Source organism: Aedes albopictus, chromosome 1 (assembly GCF_035046485.1).
Source record: "Aedes albopictus strain Foshan chromosome 1, AalbF5, whole genome shotgun sequence".
In the NCBI taxonomy this organism is placed as follows: domain Eukaryota; kingdom Metazoa; phylum Arthropoda; class Insecta; order Diptera; family Culicidae; genus Aedes; species Aedes albopictus.
The window spans coordinates 59,546,325-59,567,475 of record NC_085136.1 but is presented as its reverse complement, the minus strand read 5'-3'; the positions used below and the strand labels follow the sequence as shown (position 1 = coordinate 59,567,475).

Sequence of the window (21,151 nt, the reverse complement as noted above, 5' to 3'; positions counted from 1 at the left end):
TTATTCTGATGTTTTCATTACGATGGAACTGCTTTTGGACGCAAAATTTTTCATACAACTGTAGAGCTTACTTTTATCTATTTACCCACAAATCAACACAACTGTACTACAAATTCGCATAGTCGACGTAAGCGCCACTGTAGTTTTCAACTACAGTTTGCTCTATTGAATAAAATTGGTCACAAACATGTACATACGTTTAATATTAGTGTACGATGGAGAGAAATGTAATTTTCATTGCATATTAAGCACTCTACAGTTTCGAAATAAGGTTATGATGCCAAATTGAGATTAGATGCAGTGACGCAGTTTTCTTAACAGAGAAGTAAAAAAGTACTTCCAGTGTTATAAATTTTAGCTGGAGCGAGACGCAAAAAATCCAGAGCTCGAACCTCGAATCTTTGGATCAACTGTCTTATGCAGGGATGGGAAAAGTATTGGGAAAAATGGTTACTGGCTCAAAATTTTACACATTCCTACCTAATGGATCTGACAGGATTCAACATCTATCATGTATCCACAATCACAATACATTGGATACACAAATGTTTACATACAACATGTTGGATTCTTAAACATGGCGGCATCGAATCCTGGTGATATTTTACATTTTCCCACACGATCATCACAGGCGCAGGCAAACTCGAACTGCTAAAAAAAATGTTATCGACATTTTTTTCCCCTGCAGCATTCTTTTTCAAAACAATTTTCAAGCGCGAGAACGGCAGTACTCGAGCCCAGCGACGACACAATTTTCTGTCTCTCCCATTTTCGCCTTTTTCTGTGTTTCAATCCGCGTTTAGCTAAACTTCTTTACATGCATAACAAAGCAGAATTGTTCTCTAGCTGTTTGTGCAAATTGATTCAAATTGATTATTTATTAGCAGTCGAACATATTTGACATTTTTCGTTTGGGCCCCAAAGGGGCATGAATCTCCTGGAAAAAAATAATCAAAAATCACTACAGCCATTTGAGGGGTTTAAAAGCAAAGGGGTGTAGTGTAAGTGACATAAACTAACTTTGGAGTTTAAAAATCGACCCAATTTTCTCCAATTTCTGAAAAGCATGAAATCTAAAGAATTTTTTGATACGCTCAGCTTAAAATCGACAAAATGGTTACTGTTGGGGACAACTGGAATGCGGATAGCCCCTACCTATTCCGCCGCCGCTGGACTCGCGGGCGACTGTACATCTGTCACCCTTTGATGTCGACACAGCGCATACATGTGTAATTGTTATGAATGAATGTTGTCCAAATGTAAATAAAGTTTAGTTTGTTATTGTTCGTTTTATCGTAACAATGCGATTTTAATTCGTCGTCCGAATTATATGTTTTAATTTGTTTCTCGCACTAATGACCGCAGTACGCGAGTTCGGCCACCACGTACGGGCGCGGGATACAAAAGTGGCGACTTCGGGAGTGGTTAATATTGTGAAAAAAGATAATTAATTAGCCACCGTGTCACCCACGGCGAAGCGGCGAAGAATGAGTGAGGGTAGTGCTGGTCAGATCCCGCCGCAAAATGGGAACCAGCAGCCTCCGACGAACGTGCAGCAGCAGTTTCGACCGCCGCCGGTAGTGAATGTGCCCCCTCCCAGTGCGAGTTTTGCTCCGCCCGGACAGATGGACCCGTACTTACTGTGGTTCCAGCAGCAGCAGCAAAGTTATGTTGCAGAGCTTTTCCGGCAGCAGCAGGAGGTGATGCAGCAGCAGCAGCAATCGTTCATGGCCCAGCAGGAACAGTTGATACGGAGCATCCTGACGTCGATCCAGGTGCAGGTTCCGTCGAATCCGGAGGCGATATTGGACTCGCTCGCCAGCAATATAAAGGAGTTCCGATACGATCCGGAAAACAACGTTACGTTTGCTGTTTGGTACAGTCGGTATGAGGACCTGTTCGAGAAGGATGCCAGCCGATTGGACGGTGAAGCGAAAGTGCGATTGCTGATGCGGAAGCTGGGGATGTCGGAACACGAAAGGTACGTCAGTTTCGTTCTACCGAAAGCCCCGAAGGAGTTCGACTTTCCGATGACGGTGAAGAAATTGAGTGTTTTGTTCGGTGCAGCCGAGTCCGTCATCAGTCGGCGATATCGTTGCCTGCAGATTTCGAAGCAGCCGCAGGAGGACTACGTGTCGTACGCGTGCCGCATCAACAAATCATGTGTGGAGTTCGAGTTGTCCAAGCTTTCGGAGGAGCAGTTCAAGTGCCTCGTGTTTGTGTGTGGACTGAAGTCGGACAAGGATGCGGAAGTGCGGCTGCGGCTTTTGTCGAAGATCGAGGAGCGGAACGATGTGACGTTGGAGCAGCTTTCCGAAGAGTGTCAACGATTGCTGAATTTGCGACACGATACGGCGATGATCGAGGAGCACTCGACCGCCGTGAATGCCCTGAGGACGAATCAGCAGCGGTTCAAGAGTGGATCACCGTCGAAATTCCACCAGTCGGGTGGGGAGAAAAGTGGTTCCGGATCAAGTAGCGGCAAGGCAAGTCCGGAAATAGCGTGCTGGCTCTGCGGAGGAATGCACTACGCCAGAGAGTGCAGCTACAGGACCAGTAAGTGCAGCGATTGTGGCAAGGTTGGCCATAAAACTGGTTACTGTAGGAGTGCAGCGAAGGTCAAGCCCCGGCGATGGAAGCAAAATGTCGCATCGACGAAAGTAGTGACCGTCAACTCGTGCAGTGTGCAGCAGCGTCGAAAGTACGTACCGGTCGGGATCAACGGATCGCCAGTGCGTCTGCAAATCGACACCGGTTCAGACATCACCATCATTTCTTCGGAATCGTGGAGGAAGATTGGCAGCCCTTCAATGACCGTGTCGACGGTCGTAGCCAAGTCAGCGAGCGGTAGGCCCCTGCAGATTGAAGGTGAGTTCACATGCGATCTTTCCATTGATGGACGAGTGATGCGTGGCACGGTACGTGTTACGAAGGAGGACCTCCACCTACTGGGTTCCGACATGATCGATGTTTTTGGATTGTGGTCGGTTCCGTTGGACTCCATTTGTAACCGTGTCAGCAGTACTCCAGCCAGCGTAAGTAAGCTGCAAGCCGAGTTCCCGCGAGTGTTCGCTGGTAGTCTCGGGCTCTGCAAGAAAACGAAGGTGCAGTTCCAGCTGAAGACCGGAGTGACCCCTGTGTTTCGGCCGAAGCGTCCGGTTGCGTACGCGATGTACCAGGCAGTCGACAACGAGCTGGACCGATTGGAACGTGCGAAGATCATCACACCGGTAGATTTTTCGGAGTGGGCAGCTCCGATTGTGGTGGTCCGTAAAGCGAATGGGAAGATCAGGATCTGCGGAGACTATTCGACGGGACTGAATGAAGCGCTGCAACCTCATCAGTATCCGTTACCTCTACCGCAGGATATCTTCGCCAATCTTGCAAACTGCACGGTCTTCAGTCAGATTGACCTGACGGATGCGTTTCTGCAAGTGGAGGTGGACGAAGGCTCTCGTAACCTCCTGACGATCAACACGCATCGTGGTCTGTACCGCTACAATCGTCTTCCGCCGGGAGTGAAAGCTGCGCCCGGAGCATTTCAACAGCTGATCGATACGATGTTGGTCGGGTTGAAAGGAGTGAGCGGCTACCTGGACGACATTGTTGTTGGCGGCGTCGACGAAGAAGATCACAACAGGAATCTTCGTGCGGTGCTGCAGCGGATCCAGGAGTTCGGATTCACCATCCGAGCGGAAAAGTGTAGCTTCGGGAAGAGCCAAATCCGCTATCTGGGGCATCTGTGCGATCGGCACGGAATACGGCCTGACCCGGCAAAAATCGAAGCGATCCAGATGCTGCCTGCGCCGAAGGACGTCAGCGGAGTTCGTTCTTTTCTGGGCGCAATAAACTATTACGGAAAGTTCGTGCCCAACATGCGCACGCTTCGGTTCCCGCTCGACGAGCTGCTGAAAGAGAAAGGAGAGTTCCGATGGACTGCCGAGTGTCAGCGTTCCTTCGAACGGTTCAAGGAGATCCTTGGTTCCGACCTTCTGTTGACCCACTACGATCCGCGACGAGAGATCATCGTTTCGGCGGATGCTTCATCGATCGGCGTCGGCGCAACTATCAGCCATAGGTTCCCCGACGGTTCAATGAAGGTGGTTCAGCACGCGGCACGAGCGCTTACGAAGGCGGAGATGGGCTACAGCCAGCCGGATCGCGAAGGACTGGCAGTGGTGTTCGCTGTAACGAAATTCCACAAGATGATTTTCGGCAGGAAGTTTCGTTTGCAGACCGACCACGCACCTTTGGTTCGGATCTTCGGCTCACGGAAAGGTATTCCGGTGTACACTGCGAACCGTCTTCAGCGCTGGGCGCTGACGTTGCTGTTGTACGACTTCACCATCGAGTACGTGCAAACGGAGAAGTTCGGGAACGCCGATGTCCTGTCGAGGCTGATCAACAACCACGCCAAGCCTGACGAGGATTACGTGATTGCGAGCGTGATTCTGGAGGAGGATTTGCGGTTTGTGGCGGACGAAGCAGTAAGCTGTCTTCCGCTTAGTTTCAAGTCGGTGGAACAGGAGACGCAATCCGATGAACAGCTGCGCAAAGTGTACCGGTATCTTCGAGAAGGCTGGCCGGAAGAGGCGAAGATCGTGGATCCGGAGATACGCCGGCTCCATGGAAGGCGAGATTCGCTGTGCACCGTTGGGAAGTGCATCATGTTCGGAGAATGCTTGGTGATTCCCGAGAAGCATCGGCAGCGGTGTCTGCGGCAGCTGCACCGGGGACACCCCGGAATCCTACGAATGAAGGCGTTGGCGAGAAGTTATGTGTATTGGCCGTTGATTGATGAGGAGATTGCCCAGTACGTGAAGGCATGTAAGCACTGCGCTTCCGTAGCAAGGAGTCCACCGAAGGAAGCACCCGTTCCGTGGCCACGACCAACTGGCCCATGGAAGCGAGTTCATGTGGACTACGCCGGTCCCATCGACGGAGTACACTACTTGCTGGCAGTCGACGCGCATTCGAAGTGGCCGGAAGTGGTGCCAACACAACGGATCACTTCCACAGCCACAATCAGCATCCTACGAAGCATCTTTGCCCGGCTGGGAATGCCTGAAACGCTCGTCAGCGACAACGGGACGCAGTTCACGAGCAGCGAGTTCCAGCAGTTCTGCAGCGACAGTGGCATCGATCACGTCACCACGGCACCGTTTCATCCACAGTCGAACGGTCAGGCTGAAAGGTTCGTGGACACGTTCAAGAGGGCGCTGAAGAAGATCCAGGAGGGGAAGGTCGGCGTTGGAGAAGCGTTGGATGTTTTCCTGTTAACCTACCGCACAACACCGAATCGACAGGTCGACGAAGGTAAATCACCGTCCGAAGCAATGTTCGGCCGGCGCATCAGAACAAGTCTGGACCTGCTTCGCCCTCCACCAGAGCGACCACCGAGTGACGAAAAGGAAGGAAACCGAAGGAGCTTCTCTGCACACGATGCCGTTTATGCGAAGGTGTACAGCAACAACAAGTGGCGCTGGGCACCTGGAACGGTGTGTGAGAAGATCGGCAAGGTGATGTACACCGTCTGGGTTGAGGATCAGCGGATGGTTCGAGCGCATGTTAACCAGATGCGCAGTCGTGGCGGTACTACACCAGGTAGCAGCAGGCCGCAGTCAGCACTGCCTCTAGACGTTCTGCTGGATGCGTGGAGCATTCCGAGAACTGCGCCGCCAGTACCAACACCATCTTTGTTCCCGACGGACCCCACGGACTCGTCAAGAGAGTTCCCACCGTTGCCACCTGTGCCGTCTGCGTCCTCGTCGGTGTCTACGTCCATGTCCTCGTCATCATCGTCATCTATGTCTGCTACGTCAGCATCCCCGGAGTTCGCATCGGCAGATAGCGAACCAGTTACTCCGGTACAGCTTCCACGAAGGTCTTCCAGAGCTCGAAGGCCTCCGCAGTGGTTCGACCCGTACCATCTCTATTGAGAAGGGGGGATGTTGGGGACAACTGGAATGCGGATAGCCCCTACCTATTCCGCCGCCGCTGGACTCGCGGGCGACTGTACATCTGTCACCCTTTGATGTCGACACAGCGCATACATGTGCAATTGTTATGAATGAATGTTGTCCAAATGTAAATAAAGTTTAGTTTGTTATTGTTCGTTTTATCGTAACAACGCGATTTTAATTCGTCGTCCGAATTATATGTTTTAATTTGTTTCTCGCGCTAATGACCGCAGTACGCGAGTTCGGCCACCACGTACGGGCGCGGGATACAAAAGTTACTTACACCCGTTTTCATATGGGCTCCTCATTCGTATATAACCGTTTGACTTCCCTAGGAGGAATTGGAACAACCAGAAACAATTCTGAAGAAAGTCAAGAAGGATTCTGTCCCGGCTGGAAATATTCTTTATTTTCACTTATACCATGGTCTTACGCTTATCACACAATAGCTGTTTCATTTTTTTTACCAAAGTTCAAAAACACGTTAAAATAATGTATATTTTTCCCAACTTCAGTATATTTTGGGTATCATAGAATCAGATCACAGCTCTAACCGTATGCGTGTTTTATTATTCATGTGTCCGAAACGAGCACTCACGTGCCCACATGGGCCAATTCGGAAGCTACATTGAACAACTCTCTGACCCCTCAGACCAATATAACCAACATGCTAGATTTCACGTATATCCTTATCCTTTACGGCAAGGTAAGGTGCTGATAGTAGGCGGCGGCGATTGAAGGAGGGCATGACACTATACTGAACACTGACTAGGAGTGGGATGAGAATTGTTCGCAACGAAACTTACTGAAACACGATACATCCTGGTGACGGGTGACACCGATGACGACGAGCAGAATTGCCCCCGCCAGCACTATCTGCCAAGGATGTCGACGACGACACTGCTTCCTTCGTCGCGGCCACTTGATGGAAGTCATGTTCATGTTGAAGAACTTTTTTCTTAATTAATTCATGAATTATGAATTTTTCTTCGGGATTTTTCCTTTTTTTTCTGCACCACCACCGGTGGTGGTTCGCAGTTCGCCGTTGCTCGCCTACTTTGTATTGTAGGATGTATGTTGTAACCTGTCTCACGGCACGTTCCTGTCACTCTTGACTTCCAGGACGAACGACGTGCGCGAATTGTGTGTCAACGAAGTTCTCTCAACCGACGACTTGCTGTGCTTGCGGCCGTGAACTCATCGAACAACTGCAGCAACTGCTGCGGCAGTTGCAGTTACACCATCGATGCAACACATGTGTATACAGTACTGGACAAACTCGTTCTTCAGTGGGTCACTTTTCATACAAAAAAGTAATAAATGATAAATAAAAAAAAATAACAAATATTTTGACATCTTCACGAAAATAATAATAAAAAAAAAATGATTGTCTCACAAAATTTGAATATTTTAACAATTTATTCAACCCATTTAAGGTTGAACTTTTTGTAGAAAGAATTATATCACAACTAACTTGCTAATAACCTAAATTCTCAGAATTTGTATGAAGAATTCAGTTACGATTGTAAGGATTAACATAAAGGCTTTTAAAATCTTGACTTCTGAGAATGATCGAATTAAAATTTCGAAAATTAACAAAAATATCTCAATATTTGAATGTAAAAAAAAGTTTTGAAAGTTTAGTAGAAATTTCTGTGACAAAATTGTACTTGTTAAAATTGTGTAAAAATATCCATATTCTAGTTAGAATCCAATATTCTAATTTCAGCTTCTTTGTATGAAATCCGCCCAAAGCCTACTTCGGTTTGACCAGCACTGCAACAAAAGACCACACACTTTCTTGCGCGCGCGTTATTCGCTTCACTTCACACAGCACCAACGCGAAGATGCCCCGGTGAGATGTTCCGCTCGGTTGTACGGTTACCGGCAAACTGAAGGAGTATCACACTTTTCGATCTAATTTATTCGCAAATTCTTTCTGCTCTTCTGCTCCCGCCCCCACACCCAAACGGGAGCGACCTCCTGCTCCCATTCCAACCAACAGACCGACCGGTAGTACTAACTCACCGCAAGCCAGCAAGTGGTTGGTTGTCTTTCGTTCGGCATCAGTGCCGGGCCGGGACTAACGCCGGGAAGGATATGCTAGGACATGCTTCCGGTCGCCACTCGCAGGTAGGGTTTCCAGTATGTATAGTATGACGACGATGCTTCACGTGCCGATGGATACCGCTGACGACGGCGACGACGGCGACGACGACGACGACTACACTCGGGTGGGGATTATCCCGTGTTTTTGCGGGATTAACTTATCAAACTTTGCGATCCTTTTACTAGACTGTGAAAGTGTGGAGAAAGGGAGAAGATCCCATCGCCGTCTTCGCCGGGAACAAGTTGTTTCGAAACCGATGGCGGATGTGATTGCATTATCGGAATCTGAATGGGATCTTGAGTGTGGTGGGAATTTATGATGTCGTGCCAATTTTGTTAACTGGAGGAGGTCAGAAATTTGGGATAAGGATAAGAGCTTAGTTTTACTTATGCGTATAACGAAGATTATCACAAGGGTTTTAAATCTGTTTATAATAGAAAACTCTTGGAAAATACATAAATTAATAATCAAAAATAGGTCCAGTATACTAAACTGTTTAGTTAGATTTTTTTTTCCTTTAATATTTGAAATAGTGTTAAAAAACTGCAGCAAAAAAACCACAATGTCGACTGCACGACTCCAGGAAACTTAAAATTGGATCATTCTTTTGAATAAACTTCAAGATCCTGTCAGCGTTGTTGAGATTGAAAGATTTTGGTAGTAGCTACGGTGCTTTATCAAAATTATTCTTCTAAATTCAGTAAGTTGAGCTTCCGATCTCTCAACTTCATTGGGAGTACGCGCATACTCGCCGAACTACTGAAGGACCGTGGTTTTGATATCGCAGCGTCGCAGCGTTGCAGAAAGTTTGTTGAGGATCTAAAGCCTATTCTTTAATTTGCCGGCTGTTCGGGCTCGAAAGAAGTTTATTATCAATATTAATTTCTATTCCCGATCAGCATAGATAGCCGTGTAATGGCGGTAGCAGTTCCTTCAACTGGCTAAGAATATCACTACGGATTGTCTGATCTGGTGGTAAGAGTCCACCAAACAGGCGACCCCTATGTAATTCATGGTGTCATGCGGCTTAATGCGTGCCGTGCCTAAGAATGGATGGTTAGGGCACAGACAAACAGACGTAACACTTGCGAAATTTCCATCGACCACGCTTTTAACGATCATTTTAAATTTTCATAGTTGTGGCTTTCACAACCAGAGGCGCACGCGTCGTTTTTCTATGAGTTTGACGTTTAACACTAGCGCCTTCTGTTGACGATATTGCACAACACAGTGATTCGTGCAACTTTTCCACCAAGTGATGGTAGTGTGAACTGGGCGATGGATTTCCATGAAAATCGTTCAAGGTGTTACGTCTGTTTGTCTGTGGTTAGGGGGTCTAATAAAAACCTAACCGCTAACGGTGCCTGTGGAGTACCAGGTCACCCTCCACAGTATTTTGCCCTTACTGTGTTAAACGGAGCAATGACGCAGTGGACTTTATTTTTCTCCTGTAAATAGTAAAAAAAAATGAGTACCTTGAAAATTATCCAAACAAATCTTCACCACGCGAAGGGTGCTTCAGCTGTGCTCAGCAGAAGATTTATTAGTGAACAGTTAGACGTGGGCTTAATTCAAGAGCCCTGGGTAAATAGTGGAAGGGTAATGGGTTGCTCTTCGCAAAATTGTAGGATCTTGTACGACAAAAGTCAGTCTAATCCAAGAACAGCCATTTTAGTAAGTAGGAGAACAAAATTTCTCCCAATTACTGAGTTTATTACAAGAGACATTGTTGCGATTAAAATGGAGGTCCCAACAATCCAGGGAAAAACTGAGGTATGCATTGCTTCTACATATTTTCCGGGAGACGTTGATGATGTGCCTCTATCTTTGGTCGTAAGTTTTGTTAATTATTAAAAAAAAAAAAAAAATAAACGCCCAATTTGTAATATGGTGCGATGCAAATTCCCATCATACCCTATGGAGCAGTACAGATATTAATGAAAGAGGTGAGGATCTCCTGAATTACATTTCGTCTAATAACATAGACATATGCAATAAAGGGAATTCTCCAACTTTTGTTAATGCTATTCGACAGGAAGTTTTAGATCTTACGCTTTGTAGCTATCTGATATCAGATAAGATCGCGAACTGGCATGTTTCTGATGAGGAATCATTGTCAGATCACAAACATATCAGGTTCGATTATAAAGCCGGATCAAATTTAATTGAAAGCTATAGAAACCCAAAGAAAACTAACTGGGACCTCCACAGCTTTTATTTAATGAATGGAAATCCATATAAGGGTGAGCAGATCTTGTCTATTTCACAGTTGGAAAATGCCTCTGATGAGATTATTGATAAAATGATTACATCATATCATGCTAGCTGCCCAATCCGACAAAGGTCAACAGGGATGTCCCTTGGTGGAATGATAAGCTGGCAGATCTGAAGAAGAAATCTAGATGGTTGTTCAATGGAGCAAAAGTTACATCCGATTGGATTCAGTATAAACAAGCCCTTACAGAATACAACAGAGACTTGAGACTAGCCAAACGGAAGGACTGGAGACGGGTATGTGAAGACATCAATAACGCTTCTACGGCTGCAAGGCTTCATAAAATCCTTTCGAAAGACCATTCAAATGGTCTTGGAAGTCTTAAGAAAGAAGATGGCAGTTTTACTGTTGATTTTTCTGAAACACTGGAAGTAATCAGTGAATCAAAATTCAACCATCGTGCAACAATAACGACAATGTCGCAACCTGAATTTGTTGCGACATTCTACCCAATGTGACATAGGTTTGTCCCAACTTAAAAAAATGGGATAAAGATCATGCAGCACGAGTTTAGTGATTTTTAGGCCTTGCATTGTGATTTTCGAGCGATAACTTCGAGTCAGTAAATACTGCAACGCTGCTGGAGATGTATCATCAAAAAAATTCGATTTTGGATTGGTAATAGTTGATTATGCACGAGTTGAAAAGTACGCGACAAATTCAGCTTCCGTTTTGTCTGCAGCAAAAATTTTCGGGATCATGTAATTATCTGTTACCAGTTGGGATAAAGAGTAATCGCTGCGCCTTCTTTGTTGCTTGTTTTGGGCCTCTTTTGTCTGATAATTTTCTTCACTGGAAGAAATGATGAGAACTCACTTCCCAGGGTCGATTCCTTATTCGTATGAAGAACTCAGATAAGGCAAGACATGCGTGGTCGACCAATGCCTATCAAAAAGCTTGTGGAATCTTCACACCGTCGAGGGTCGAATGGGCATTGAGTTCTTTTCTACCTTTCAAATGTGCCGGGAAAGATGGAATTTTCCCAGCTTTACTTCAACATGGAAAAGAGGCTTGTCCGCTCTTAACCGAAATATTCAGAGCCAGTATAACTTTAGCTTACATACCTAAGGCGTGGCGGAAGGTTCGTGTTGTTTTTATCCCAAAAGCTGGCAAACGGGACAAAACAACTCCAAAAGCGTTCAGATCCATAAGCATTTCTTGTGTTCTGTTAAAGACCATGGAGAAAATTGTGGATGACTTTGTCAAGTCTACCAGCTTAGTAGAAATGCCTCTAAGCTAATTTCATTTTGCTTATCAAACAGGCAAATCTACTGTAACAGTGCTACAGTCGCTAGACAGCAAAATTGAGAAATCGTTTCAAGCCAAGGAAATAGCCGTGGTTGCTTTTCTCGACATTGAAGGAGCATTCGATAACGCATCCTACAGCTCAATGCGTTCTGCAATGGAAGCAAGGGGCTTGGATAAATGCATTATTGAATGGATAATATCGATGCTTAGAGATCGAGAGATCTCTTCCGTTCTTGGAGGTGCACAACTATCAGTAAGATCTGTGAAGGGCTGTCCTCAAGGAGGAGAATTATCGCCCTTATTGTGGTCTTTGGTAGTGGACGAACTCCTTAAAAAACTCATCAACCAAGGCTTTGAGGTTATTGGATACGCAGATGATGTAGCTATTCTGATACGTGGAAAATATGACGACACGATATCTAGCCGACTACAATCTGCGTTGAATGTTACCATCAAATGGTGCCAAGAGGAAGGATTAAACGTAAACCCTTCAAAAACTGTAATTGTACCTTTTACTAGAAGGTTCAAAATAAATACACGGTGTGCCAAAAACCGTTATTAACAAATAAAAATGTCCACCCAAATGGCACCCGGCATTCGAAAGATATACTATTCTAGTATCTCCTCTGAAAATTTGAAAATCTTTCATCGGGGGAAACTAAAGTATTTGTGGTTTGAAGATTTTGAGCCATTTCCATTGAATTTTCTTATATGAGTAAATATGCGCAAGCGGTGTGCCTGAAATCAATATAAACATAAAAAAAATATACACCATATTGACACCCGGCATTCGAAGGATATACTATTATAGCATCACCTCCGAAAATTTGAAAATATTTCATCGAGGAAAACGAAAGTTTTGACTGTTTGAAGATTTTCCTCTATTTTCATAGAATTATGAAACGGCATCAAGCTTTGTAGGTCATGAACCTTTCTGTGGAGTTCCTGAGTGTGTTCTACGGGTGAAACTAAAAACTTGGGAAATGTTTTTTTTATCTGGGAAATGTCCACGGTAGAATCTAATTGGTATGCCACAGGCCAATTTGGAGAAGTTATCCCAACAGAGTAATAAACTTTATAAAACGAGTTGTGCCTAGTTGGGATCAGGTGTTACATCAACTATTGTCCATCACAGCTCAATTGTGACAGGATACTTGACTAGCACCAAATTAAATATGGGTCATACCACAATATTCCTAAATAATGGACGCAGTGGTTAAAAGGCTCTACAGATGAGGAAAAAATCTTTAATTTCAGCATACTCAACGCGAACAGCCCACTATCCGGATGCGTTGATGATGATAAGCACACATTCTATGCGCAGCTCAAACGTAAGTAAGACCACTGCCCAGCCATGATGTCAAGATCATCATAGGAGACCTAAATGCTCATATAGGCCAGGAGGAAAACGGCCTACAACTAATAGATTTCGTCATCTCCAAAAACATAACCATACGTGGCATCTCTTTCCAATACAGTCTCCCATATCGTTACACCTAGAGATCACTAGAGCAGATGGAATCGCAAATCGACAGCGTTCTGATTGGCACTTCTCCGACATTATCGTGGCCATAACATCGACTCCGACCACTACCTGGTGATGGTCAAACTGCGCCCAAAACTTTCCGTCGTCAACAATGTACGGTATCGGTAGCTAGAGCAACTGAAGCAACCGGATATCGCCTCAGAATACACACAGAATCTCGAGGCAGCGTTACCAGACGAGGGTTAGCACGATGGAACCCCTCTAGAGGACTGCTGGAGTACAGTGAAAGCAGCCATCAACGACGCAGCCGAGAGCACCATCGCATATGTGGAGAGAAGTCCACGGGACGAATGGTTGGACGACGACTGCAGCATGGTTTTGGAGGAAAAGAACGCAGCGCAGGCGGTAATGCTGCAGCATGGAACCCTACAGAACGTATAACGATACAAAAAGAAGCGGAAAAGACAGACCCGTCTCTCACGGGAGAAAAGCGTCACTTGGAAGAAGCGAAGTGCGATGAAACGGAGCTGCTGTGCCATTCTCACGAAACAGGGAAGTTCTGTCAGAAGCTCAACACGCTGCCAGCATCGGTTAATAGTCCGGATCTGGGAGACCGAACAACAACTACTGGATGAGTGGAAAGCAGGGGTCATTTGCCCCACCTACAAGAAAGGTGACAAGTCCGAGCGATCACAATTCTGATTATCACCTACAAAGTGCTATCCCAGATCAAAAAAAAAAAAAGAAAGATGCCGGTATTTCACTCAAAGCATATGAGTTTGTGAGAAGTTGTAAACACAGCTTCGTTGACGGCCGCTCGACAAAGGGCCAGATCTTCACCGTGCGGCAAATCCTCAAACAATGCCGCGAACACCAGGTCTCAATGCAACATGTGTTCATCGACTCCAAGGCAGTGTACGACAGAACCTACCGCACAGAGATATGGAGAATCATGGACGAGAACGGATTTCCTTGCAATAACGACGGTGTGCAAAACTGCGTGTAAGGGTTTCAAGTGAACTGTCTAATTTCGCTCAACTTCACTCTGACTGGTGTAATGAGACGAGCCGGGCTCAACAACCGGGGTACGATTCTCTCGAAATCCGATCAATTTGCGCGCTTGGCGGACGACATGGATATTATCGCCAAATACTGGCAATATTTCGGTGTCAGGCCATTCGGCCGAAGGTCATTAGGCCGAAGGCCATTCGGCCGAAGGTCATTAGACCGAATGGTCATTAGGCCGAATGGTCATTAGGCCGAATGGTCATTAGGCCGAATGGTCATTAGGCCGAATGGTCATCAGGCCGAATGGTCATTGGGTCTTCTTCTTGCCGTTACGTCCCCACTGAGACAAAGCCTGCTTCTCAGCTAATTAACTGAGAGCTTCCTCTGCAAATGACCATTTTGCATGTGTGTATCGTGTGACAGGCACGAAGATACTTTATTGATGCTGAATCTACTGATATTTTACCCATGAATTTTTCCTTCTTTTAAATATAGGCTGTTCTTTCTAGTATCATTGCTGAAATAGTTTTTGGCGCTGAAACTGCTGATATTCAATTCATAAATTTTTCCTTCTTTAAAACATAGGCTATTCTTTCTAGTTCCATTGTTAAACTAGTTTTTGTCAAAAATTGTTGGAAAAGGTAAAAACAACGGCTAACTTTCAATTCGTCCTGATGACCATTCGGCCTAATGACCATTCGGCCTAATGACCATTCGGCCTAATGACCATTCGGCCTAATGACCTTCGGCCTAATGGCCTTCGGCCTAATGACCCAGCATCCAATATTTCTATGTATATTTCAATGTTTCTTCCGTTTTATGTTTCGTTTTTCCATAAAAAAAAATCATATAATGACATATCAAGCAACGTTGCAGTATAATCAAAATATATTACAAGAGAGCGTGGGGATCTGAGTTAAAAAATTTCATTTTCAATGAGTACAATAAACGTAAATTTTTAAAATTCTGAACTGAGAGATCAAAATAAAATTCATTTTGGTGAATGAATTTTCTCACTTATTCATTCATTTTTCTGTCGCTAACAATTTTCACTGAGACATACTACTATACCGTAACTTCCGTTTGTTCTTCAAATTGGCACAAAACTTGTGTACAGTAGTTAATTAGAATTAATGGCACAAATGTCCCAAATGGAGGATAACGTGCCTCTGGAGCCGGCCTTCTGAAATAGAATACTAACTATCAGCTCTATTTGTTCATTCATTTCATTTATTTAGTATTACATCAAATTCAAGATAAAACTGAATCAACAATATTTCTCCATAATACACGATTCGTGGCTGCCGCTCTCCATCCTCGGTTGCGCCCGATGCTCGCCAAGTCACGCTCCACCTGGTCCGCCCATCGTGCTCTCTGCGCTCCACGCCTTCTTGTGCCAACCGGATCAGTTGCAAACACCAGCTTTGCAGGGTTGTTGTCCGGCATTCTTGCAACATGCCCTGCCCACCGTATCCTTCCAACTTTGGCCACCTTCTGGATTCTGGGTTCGCCGTAAAGTGCAGCGAGCTCGTGGTTCATTCTTCTCCGCCACACACCGTTCTCCTGCACACCGCCGAAGATCATCCTTAGTACGCATCGCTCGAAAACTCCGAGTGCTTGCAGTTCCTCCTCGAGCGTGGTCCATGTCTCGTGCCCGTAAAGGATCACCGGTCTTATTAGCGTTTTGTACATGGTGCATTTGGTGCGTGGGTGAATCTTTTTCGACCACAGTTTCTTCTGGAGCCCGTAGTAGGCCCGACTTCCGCTGATGATGCGCCTCCGAATTTCACGGCTCACGTTATTGTCAGCCGTCAGTAAGGATCGGAGGTAGACGAATTCCTCCAGCACCTCGAAAGTATCCCCGTCTATCGTAACATTACTACCCAGACGGATCCGGTCGTTTTCAGTTCCGCCTACCAGCATGTACTTTGTTTTTGAGGCATTCACCACCAGTCCGACCTTTGCTGCTTCGCGTTTGAGGTGGGTGTACAGCTCTGCCACCGTTCCAAATGTTCTAGCGATAATGTCCATGTCGTCCGCAAAGCACACAAATTGACCGGATTTTGTGAAAATCGTTCCCCGGCTGTTGAGCCCAGCTCGTCGCATCACACCTTCCAGAGCGATGTTGAAGAGTAGGCATGAGAGTCCATCACCTTGTCGTAGTCCCCGGCGAGTTTCGAATGAACTGGATGGTTCACCCGAAACCCTTACGCAGTTTTGCACACCGTCCATCGTTGCTTTAATCAGTCTAGTCAGCTTCCCAGGAAAACCGTTTTCGTCCATGATTCTCCATAGCTCTGCGCGGTCGATACTGTCGTATGCCGCTTTGAAGTCGATGAACAGGTGATGGATTGGGACCAGGTATTCACGGCATTTCTGGAGGATTTGTCGTACGGTAAAGATCTGGTCCGTTGTCGACCGGCCGTCGATGAAGCCGGCTTGATAACTTCCCACGAACTCGTTTGTTTTAGGTGACAGACGACGGAAGATGACCTGGGATAGCACTTTGTAGGCAGCATTCAAAATAGTGATCGCCCTGAAGTTCTCACATTCCTAATGGTCGCCTTTCTTGTGAATGGGGCAGATTACCCCTTCCTTCCACTCCTCCGGTAGCTGTTCGGTTTCCCAGATCCTGACTATCAGCCAATGCAGACAGGTGGCCAACTTTTCTGGGCCCATCTTGATGAGTTCAGCTGCGATACCATCCTTACCAGCTGCTTTGTTGGTTTTGAGCTGGTGAATGGCATCCTTAACTTCCCTCAGCGTGGGAGTTGGTTCATTTAAGTTCTCCGCTGCACTGGCGTCGTCGTTTCCTCCGTTGCCGTGGGCTCCCGCGCCTACGTTCTCCACGCCGTTCAGGTGCTGATCGAAGTGCTGCTTCCACCTTTCGATCACCTCACGTCCTTCCGTCAAGAGGCCTCCGTCTTCATCCCTGCAAATTTCGGCTCGCGGCACGAAGCCGTTGCGGGATGCGTTGAGCTTCTGATAGAACTTCCGTGTTTCTTGGGAACGACACAGCAGTTCCATTTCTTCACACTCCGCTTCTTCCAGGCGGCGCTTTTTCTCCCGAAAGAGGCGGGTCTGCTGTTTCCGCTTCTGTTTGTAACGTTCCACGTTCTGTCGGGTCCCTTGCTGCAGCATTACCGCCCTCGCTGCGTTCTTCTCCTCCAAAACCGTTCTGCACTCCTCGTCGAACCATTCGATCCGTCGATTCCGTTCCACGTACCCGATGGTGCTCTCGGCTGCGTTGTTGATGGCTGCTTTCACTGTACTCCAGCAGTGCTCTAGAGGGGCCTTATCGACCTCGCCCTCGTCTGGCAACGCGGCCTCGAGATTCTGCGCGTATGCTGAGGCGACATCCGGTTGCTTCAGTCGCTCTAGGTTGTACCGTGGCGGTAGTCCTGAACAACTTTGTCGAAGATGTTGTGTGTAGCGATCAAATTGATACGGTTTGTTTTTGCGTGCTGAAAGTTTCAACGTTTTTTTTTTGTGAATGATAACGCATAAAATTGTTGCCTCCGTTGTGTAGTGACATTCGCATCGCCTTAATCTGTTGCACATAGTTGTGACACGCTTAACCACCGGGAAGTGTAATTAAACTAGCTTTGAATTTATCCGACGTAGTCACCGAAGCTCAATATGTCGCACATTCGAGCTAAAACAATAGTGAGCATGAGCATGAGCATGAGCATAGAGGACCGTACAATTCGTAGTTGCTACTCCGTGATTGACCAGAACAATCGAAATTGCACAAGGAACCAACAAACGGAGCTTGGGAGTAGCTACCGCTCTCAATGTGCACAGTTCGAGAATTCCAGACTTTATTAGTCAATAACGGCGCCGGCCACGTCCTTACGGTCATCGAGGAATGAAAGGAATGTTAGTGTGACGTACGTTGCTACTAGAGACTGAGATCACCTCATCTTCTCCACGACTGTCACGGGAAGGAGTTTTTGTTAGTGGGGAGGGGAGAGTCACATGATTTGGATTCACTTTGGTAAGTGATTTGATTCATGCAACCTTTACTTGAGTCAAAACATTTATTCATTTTGACTAAAATATTACAAATGTCGACACCGAAGATGACGAACCATTCAAATTTGTGTGTAAATGCCAAAAATAAAAGAAAAATATTAATTATCAACTGAATGAGCATTGAAAACTAGCGCCGACACATGACGTGACGAACTTTGCAATATTAGTTAGTTAAATACACAAAAACCAGAGCAGAATTTTATAAATCCTTTAGCATAAATTATTATGATAAAATGGAAAGAGCTCACCAATAAACATCCTTCGAAGTGTCCAGTGCGTATGTGCTGCAGCATCTTCCACTAACTGGCCTCTTCTCCGAAATCACACTGAACCGCTACAACTATACACGGGTACGGCGATGTGCACATTCAAATTGACGACGACGACGACGCGGCCGGTCCGAATGAAAAAAGCGGCCTCTTCACTTCGCCACCAAAATCACACTAAACCGTCCCGTACGAATTTGAGCACAGTCAAATCGGCGACGACGACGACGCGGCCGGCCCGAATAAAAAAAAAGCGGCTTTTTCACTTTGCTTCCAAAATCACACTCTGTCGCACATTCGAGCTAAAACAATAGTGTGCAATAAGTGTTCGCACATTATCGACCGTGTCAATGAACGCTATACGTTGAGTCTATGGCTATACTATATGCGAAGGCAGATGCGCAAAGCGATATCATGCTGCTTGTGTAGAACTGGCAGACGCAACTGTGTCTGCACTCTTTGCTAAAAATGTATTGTGGATGTGTGATGGTTGTCTTGAGCACTAGTGCAATACTCGTGACACCAATGACGACAATACAGAGCAACACGATCATTCGTCCGGGAATCCAACTACTTTTGAAACCGATATTGCTGAGCTGAAACTCAAAGTTGCCGAAATCATTGAAACGCTCTCCATGGTCCTCCCCGAAGATGTACACCACGAACAAGATAAAGTGGTGCACTCAACTCCTGTGCTGCCGAATCGAGGATGTCTTTTCAATGGAACCAAAAGTGATCATAACGATGTGCCTGAAATGCCGAATACAACTGTCGACCAAGCTGCTTGCTCAACTCAAGCCGAGTGTGGAGAAACTTTTTCTGTGTTTATCACGAATATTTCGATTCATACCACTGTGGGTGATATAGACCAACCTGTGCGTAAATGTCTCAAAACCAACGAATCAGATAAATAAATGTTAAGATGCTGGTACCGAAAGGAAGAAAATTAAATGAATTAGACTATGTTTCTTTCAAAGTAACTGTGGATAGTCGATTGAACCTTCTACATGGCCTAAAGGTGTAAAATACCGCGAGTTTATAAACCACAGTTTTTCATGGCATACATACAACGGATAAGGTTATATAGTTCATTTAGTTTGCGTTATTTATCAAATATGTTTAAGTGTTTCTTTAGAAAATGTTTCATTTTAAGTGTGTGAAAAACGTAAAAGTATGCTTTGTTATGTTATGATAAATTTGTTTGATATTGTCTCTGATTATTAGTGTGTCCTGTTTCTGTGCATAAGGATTTGTTATGTATAATTTTAGATTATAAGATTTCAATGAGATCGAAAAGATCAGTTGGAAGTATTTAAATAAATAAATAAATAAATAAATAAATAAAAAAGATCGTACCTTCTTATCTGGCTTCAATCTTGTGATATATCTCACTAAAGTCGTACCGGAAGTAACTATGTACACTAGTGCCACATGGTGGTGAAATTTGAAACTATGCTCTTCATAGCGTAGAAGTACTCGTAGTCCTGAACAACTTTGCCGAAGATCGCACCTTTCTATCTGGCTTCAATCTTGTGCTATATCCCACCAAAGTCATACCGGAAGTCACTATGTACACTAGCGCCACATGGTGGGTAAATTCGGAACTATGAAATCCATCACCAGGAAGTGGTTGTTGTTCTGAACAACTTTGCCGAAGACAGAATGTTGCTATCTTGTCGAGGTTCCGAAAGAACTCGCTACAAAGACATGGTACTTACAGCCAATCTGGGAACAAAACGGAACCGGAAAAAGTTAAGAATGTGGAACTAATGTTTTCGCCTGATTCTCACCGAAGCTGCATGAAATTCCAATCGGCTTTCACTACACCTCTCTAGGATAGTGTAGGATTCCGTTAACGCAAAAAGATTGAAATTTGGTTCACTAACTGCTGAGATATGGATGTGCAAAAAAAAATAGTTCCACGTTTTTTTTGCCTGTCGGTACTTTACGTTACAAAAACCCTGTTGGTATAAGCAGTGTTAAGGCTGACGGCATATCGAAGTGTCAAAGCGACCAGGCCTACTGCGTTGTATTTGCCGCAGAGATGATTCTCCAAATTACCTCGACTATTGAACAGTTGTTGTTCTTTTGTCAAAGTAATTCTCGAATCTACAGGGGTGAAAGGATGCGTGGACATACCGTACCAAACGCTCCAGATATTGTGGATTTACCGGCTCCCAGTACGGAGGGTTAGCCTAACATTAGCCTAATGTGAGACTAACTGGCCATCATGTTAGGCTAACTTTTTGTCTCACTTTTGGCTAATGTTAGTCTAAAATTAGACAGATATGACACACTTTTGTTAGACATGTTGCAAATTCGAAACATGTTTGTTAGTCTAACATTAGACTAACGTTAGACATGTTTTACTATGGGCTGTTAGACAAATGTTAGGCATAAATTTTATGCTGCTTGTTTTCATTCCAGCTGTCATCCGAGCAAGAAGTATGATTGTAGTAGTGAACTTTTGTCGACGTTCACTACTACAACCATACTCTTGCCTCGAATGAAAGCTGGACGAAACAAATGCAATAAAAAAAAAATCTGAGCCTGTTCAATTTCAATTTTAATTTTAACTTATATTTTAATTTTAATTTTAACTTTAATTTAAACTTGAATTTGAATTAAATAAAAATTAAATTAAATTAAATTTATAATAAAATTAAATTAAAATTAAATTAAAATTAAATTAAAATTAAATTAAAATTAAATTAAAATTAAATTAAAATTAAATTAAAATTAAATTAAAATTAAATTAAAATT

At 44.9% G+C, this 21,151-nt stretch overlaps 2 protein-coding genes across 16 annotated transcripts in view; one reads left to right on the top strand and one right to left on the bottom strand.

The window, feature by feature from the left end:
* Positions 1-7,925, bottom strand: part of LOC115256503 (tyramine beta-hydroxylase) — a 74,359-nt gene extending 66,434 nt beyond the window's left edge. Inside the window, exons 1-2 of one of the 15 annotated variants that reach the window (XM_062844606.1) lie at positions 7,721-7,925; positions 6,767-7,257 (exon numbers count right to left, since the gene is read on the bottom strand). In XM_062844606.1, the coding sequence (XP_062700590.1) occupies positions 6,767-6,902 (136 nt within the window). In that variant the 5' untranslated portion in view covers positions 6,903-7,257; positions 7,721-7,925. The remainder of the gene's footprint in view (positions 1-6,766; positions 7,258-7,720) is intronic. The other 14 variants (XM_062844607.1, XM_029855170.2, XM_062844608.1 and 11 more) reach the window with 14 other exon arrangements.
* LOC134284961 (uncharacterized protein K02A2.6-like) lies at positions 1,128-6,255 on the top strand. The gene has a single exon (XM_062844604.1). It carries the CDS (start codon positions 1,488-1,490, stop codon positions 5,937-5,939), a length of 4,452 nt encoding a protein of 1,483 aa, XP_062700588.1. The 5' UTR covers positions 1,128-1,487; the 3' UTR covers positions 5,940-6,255.
* Positions 7,926-21,151: the final 13,226 nt, after the last annotated feature.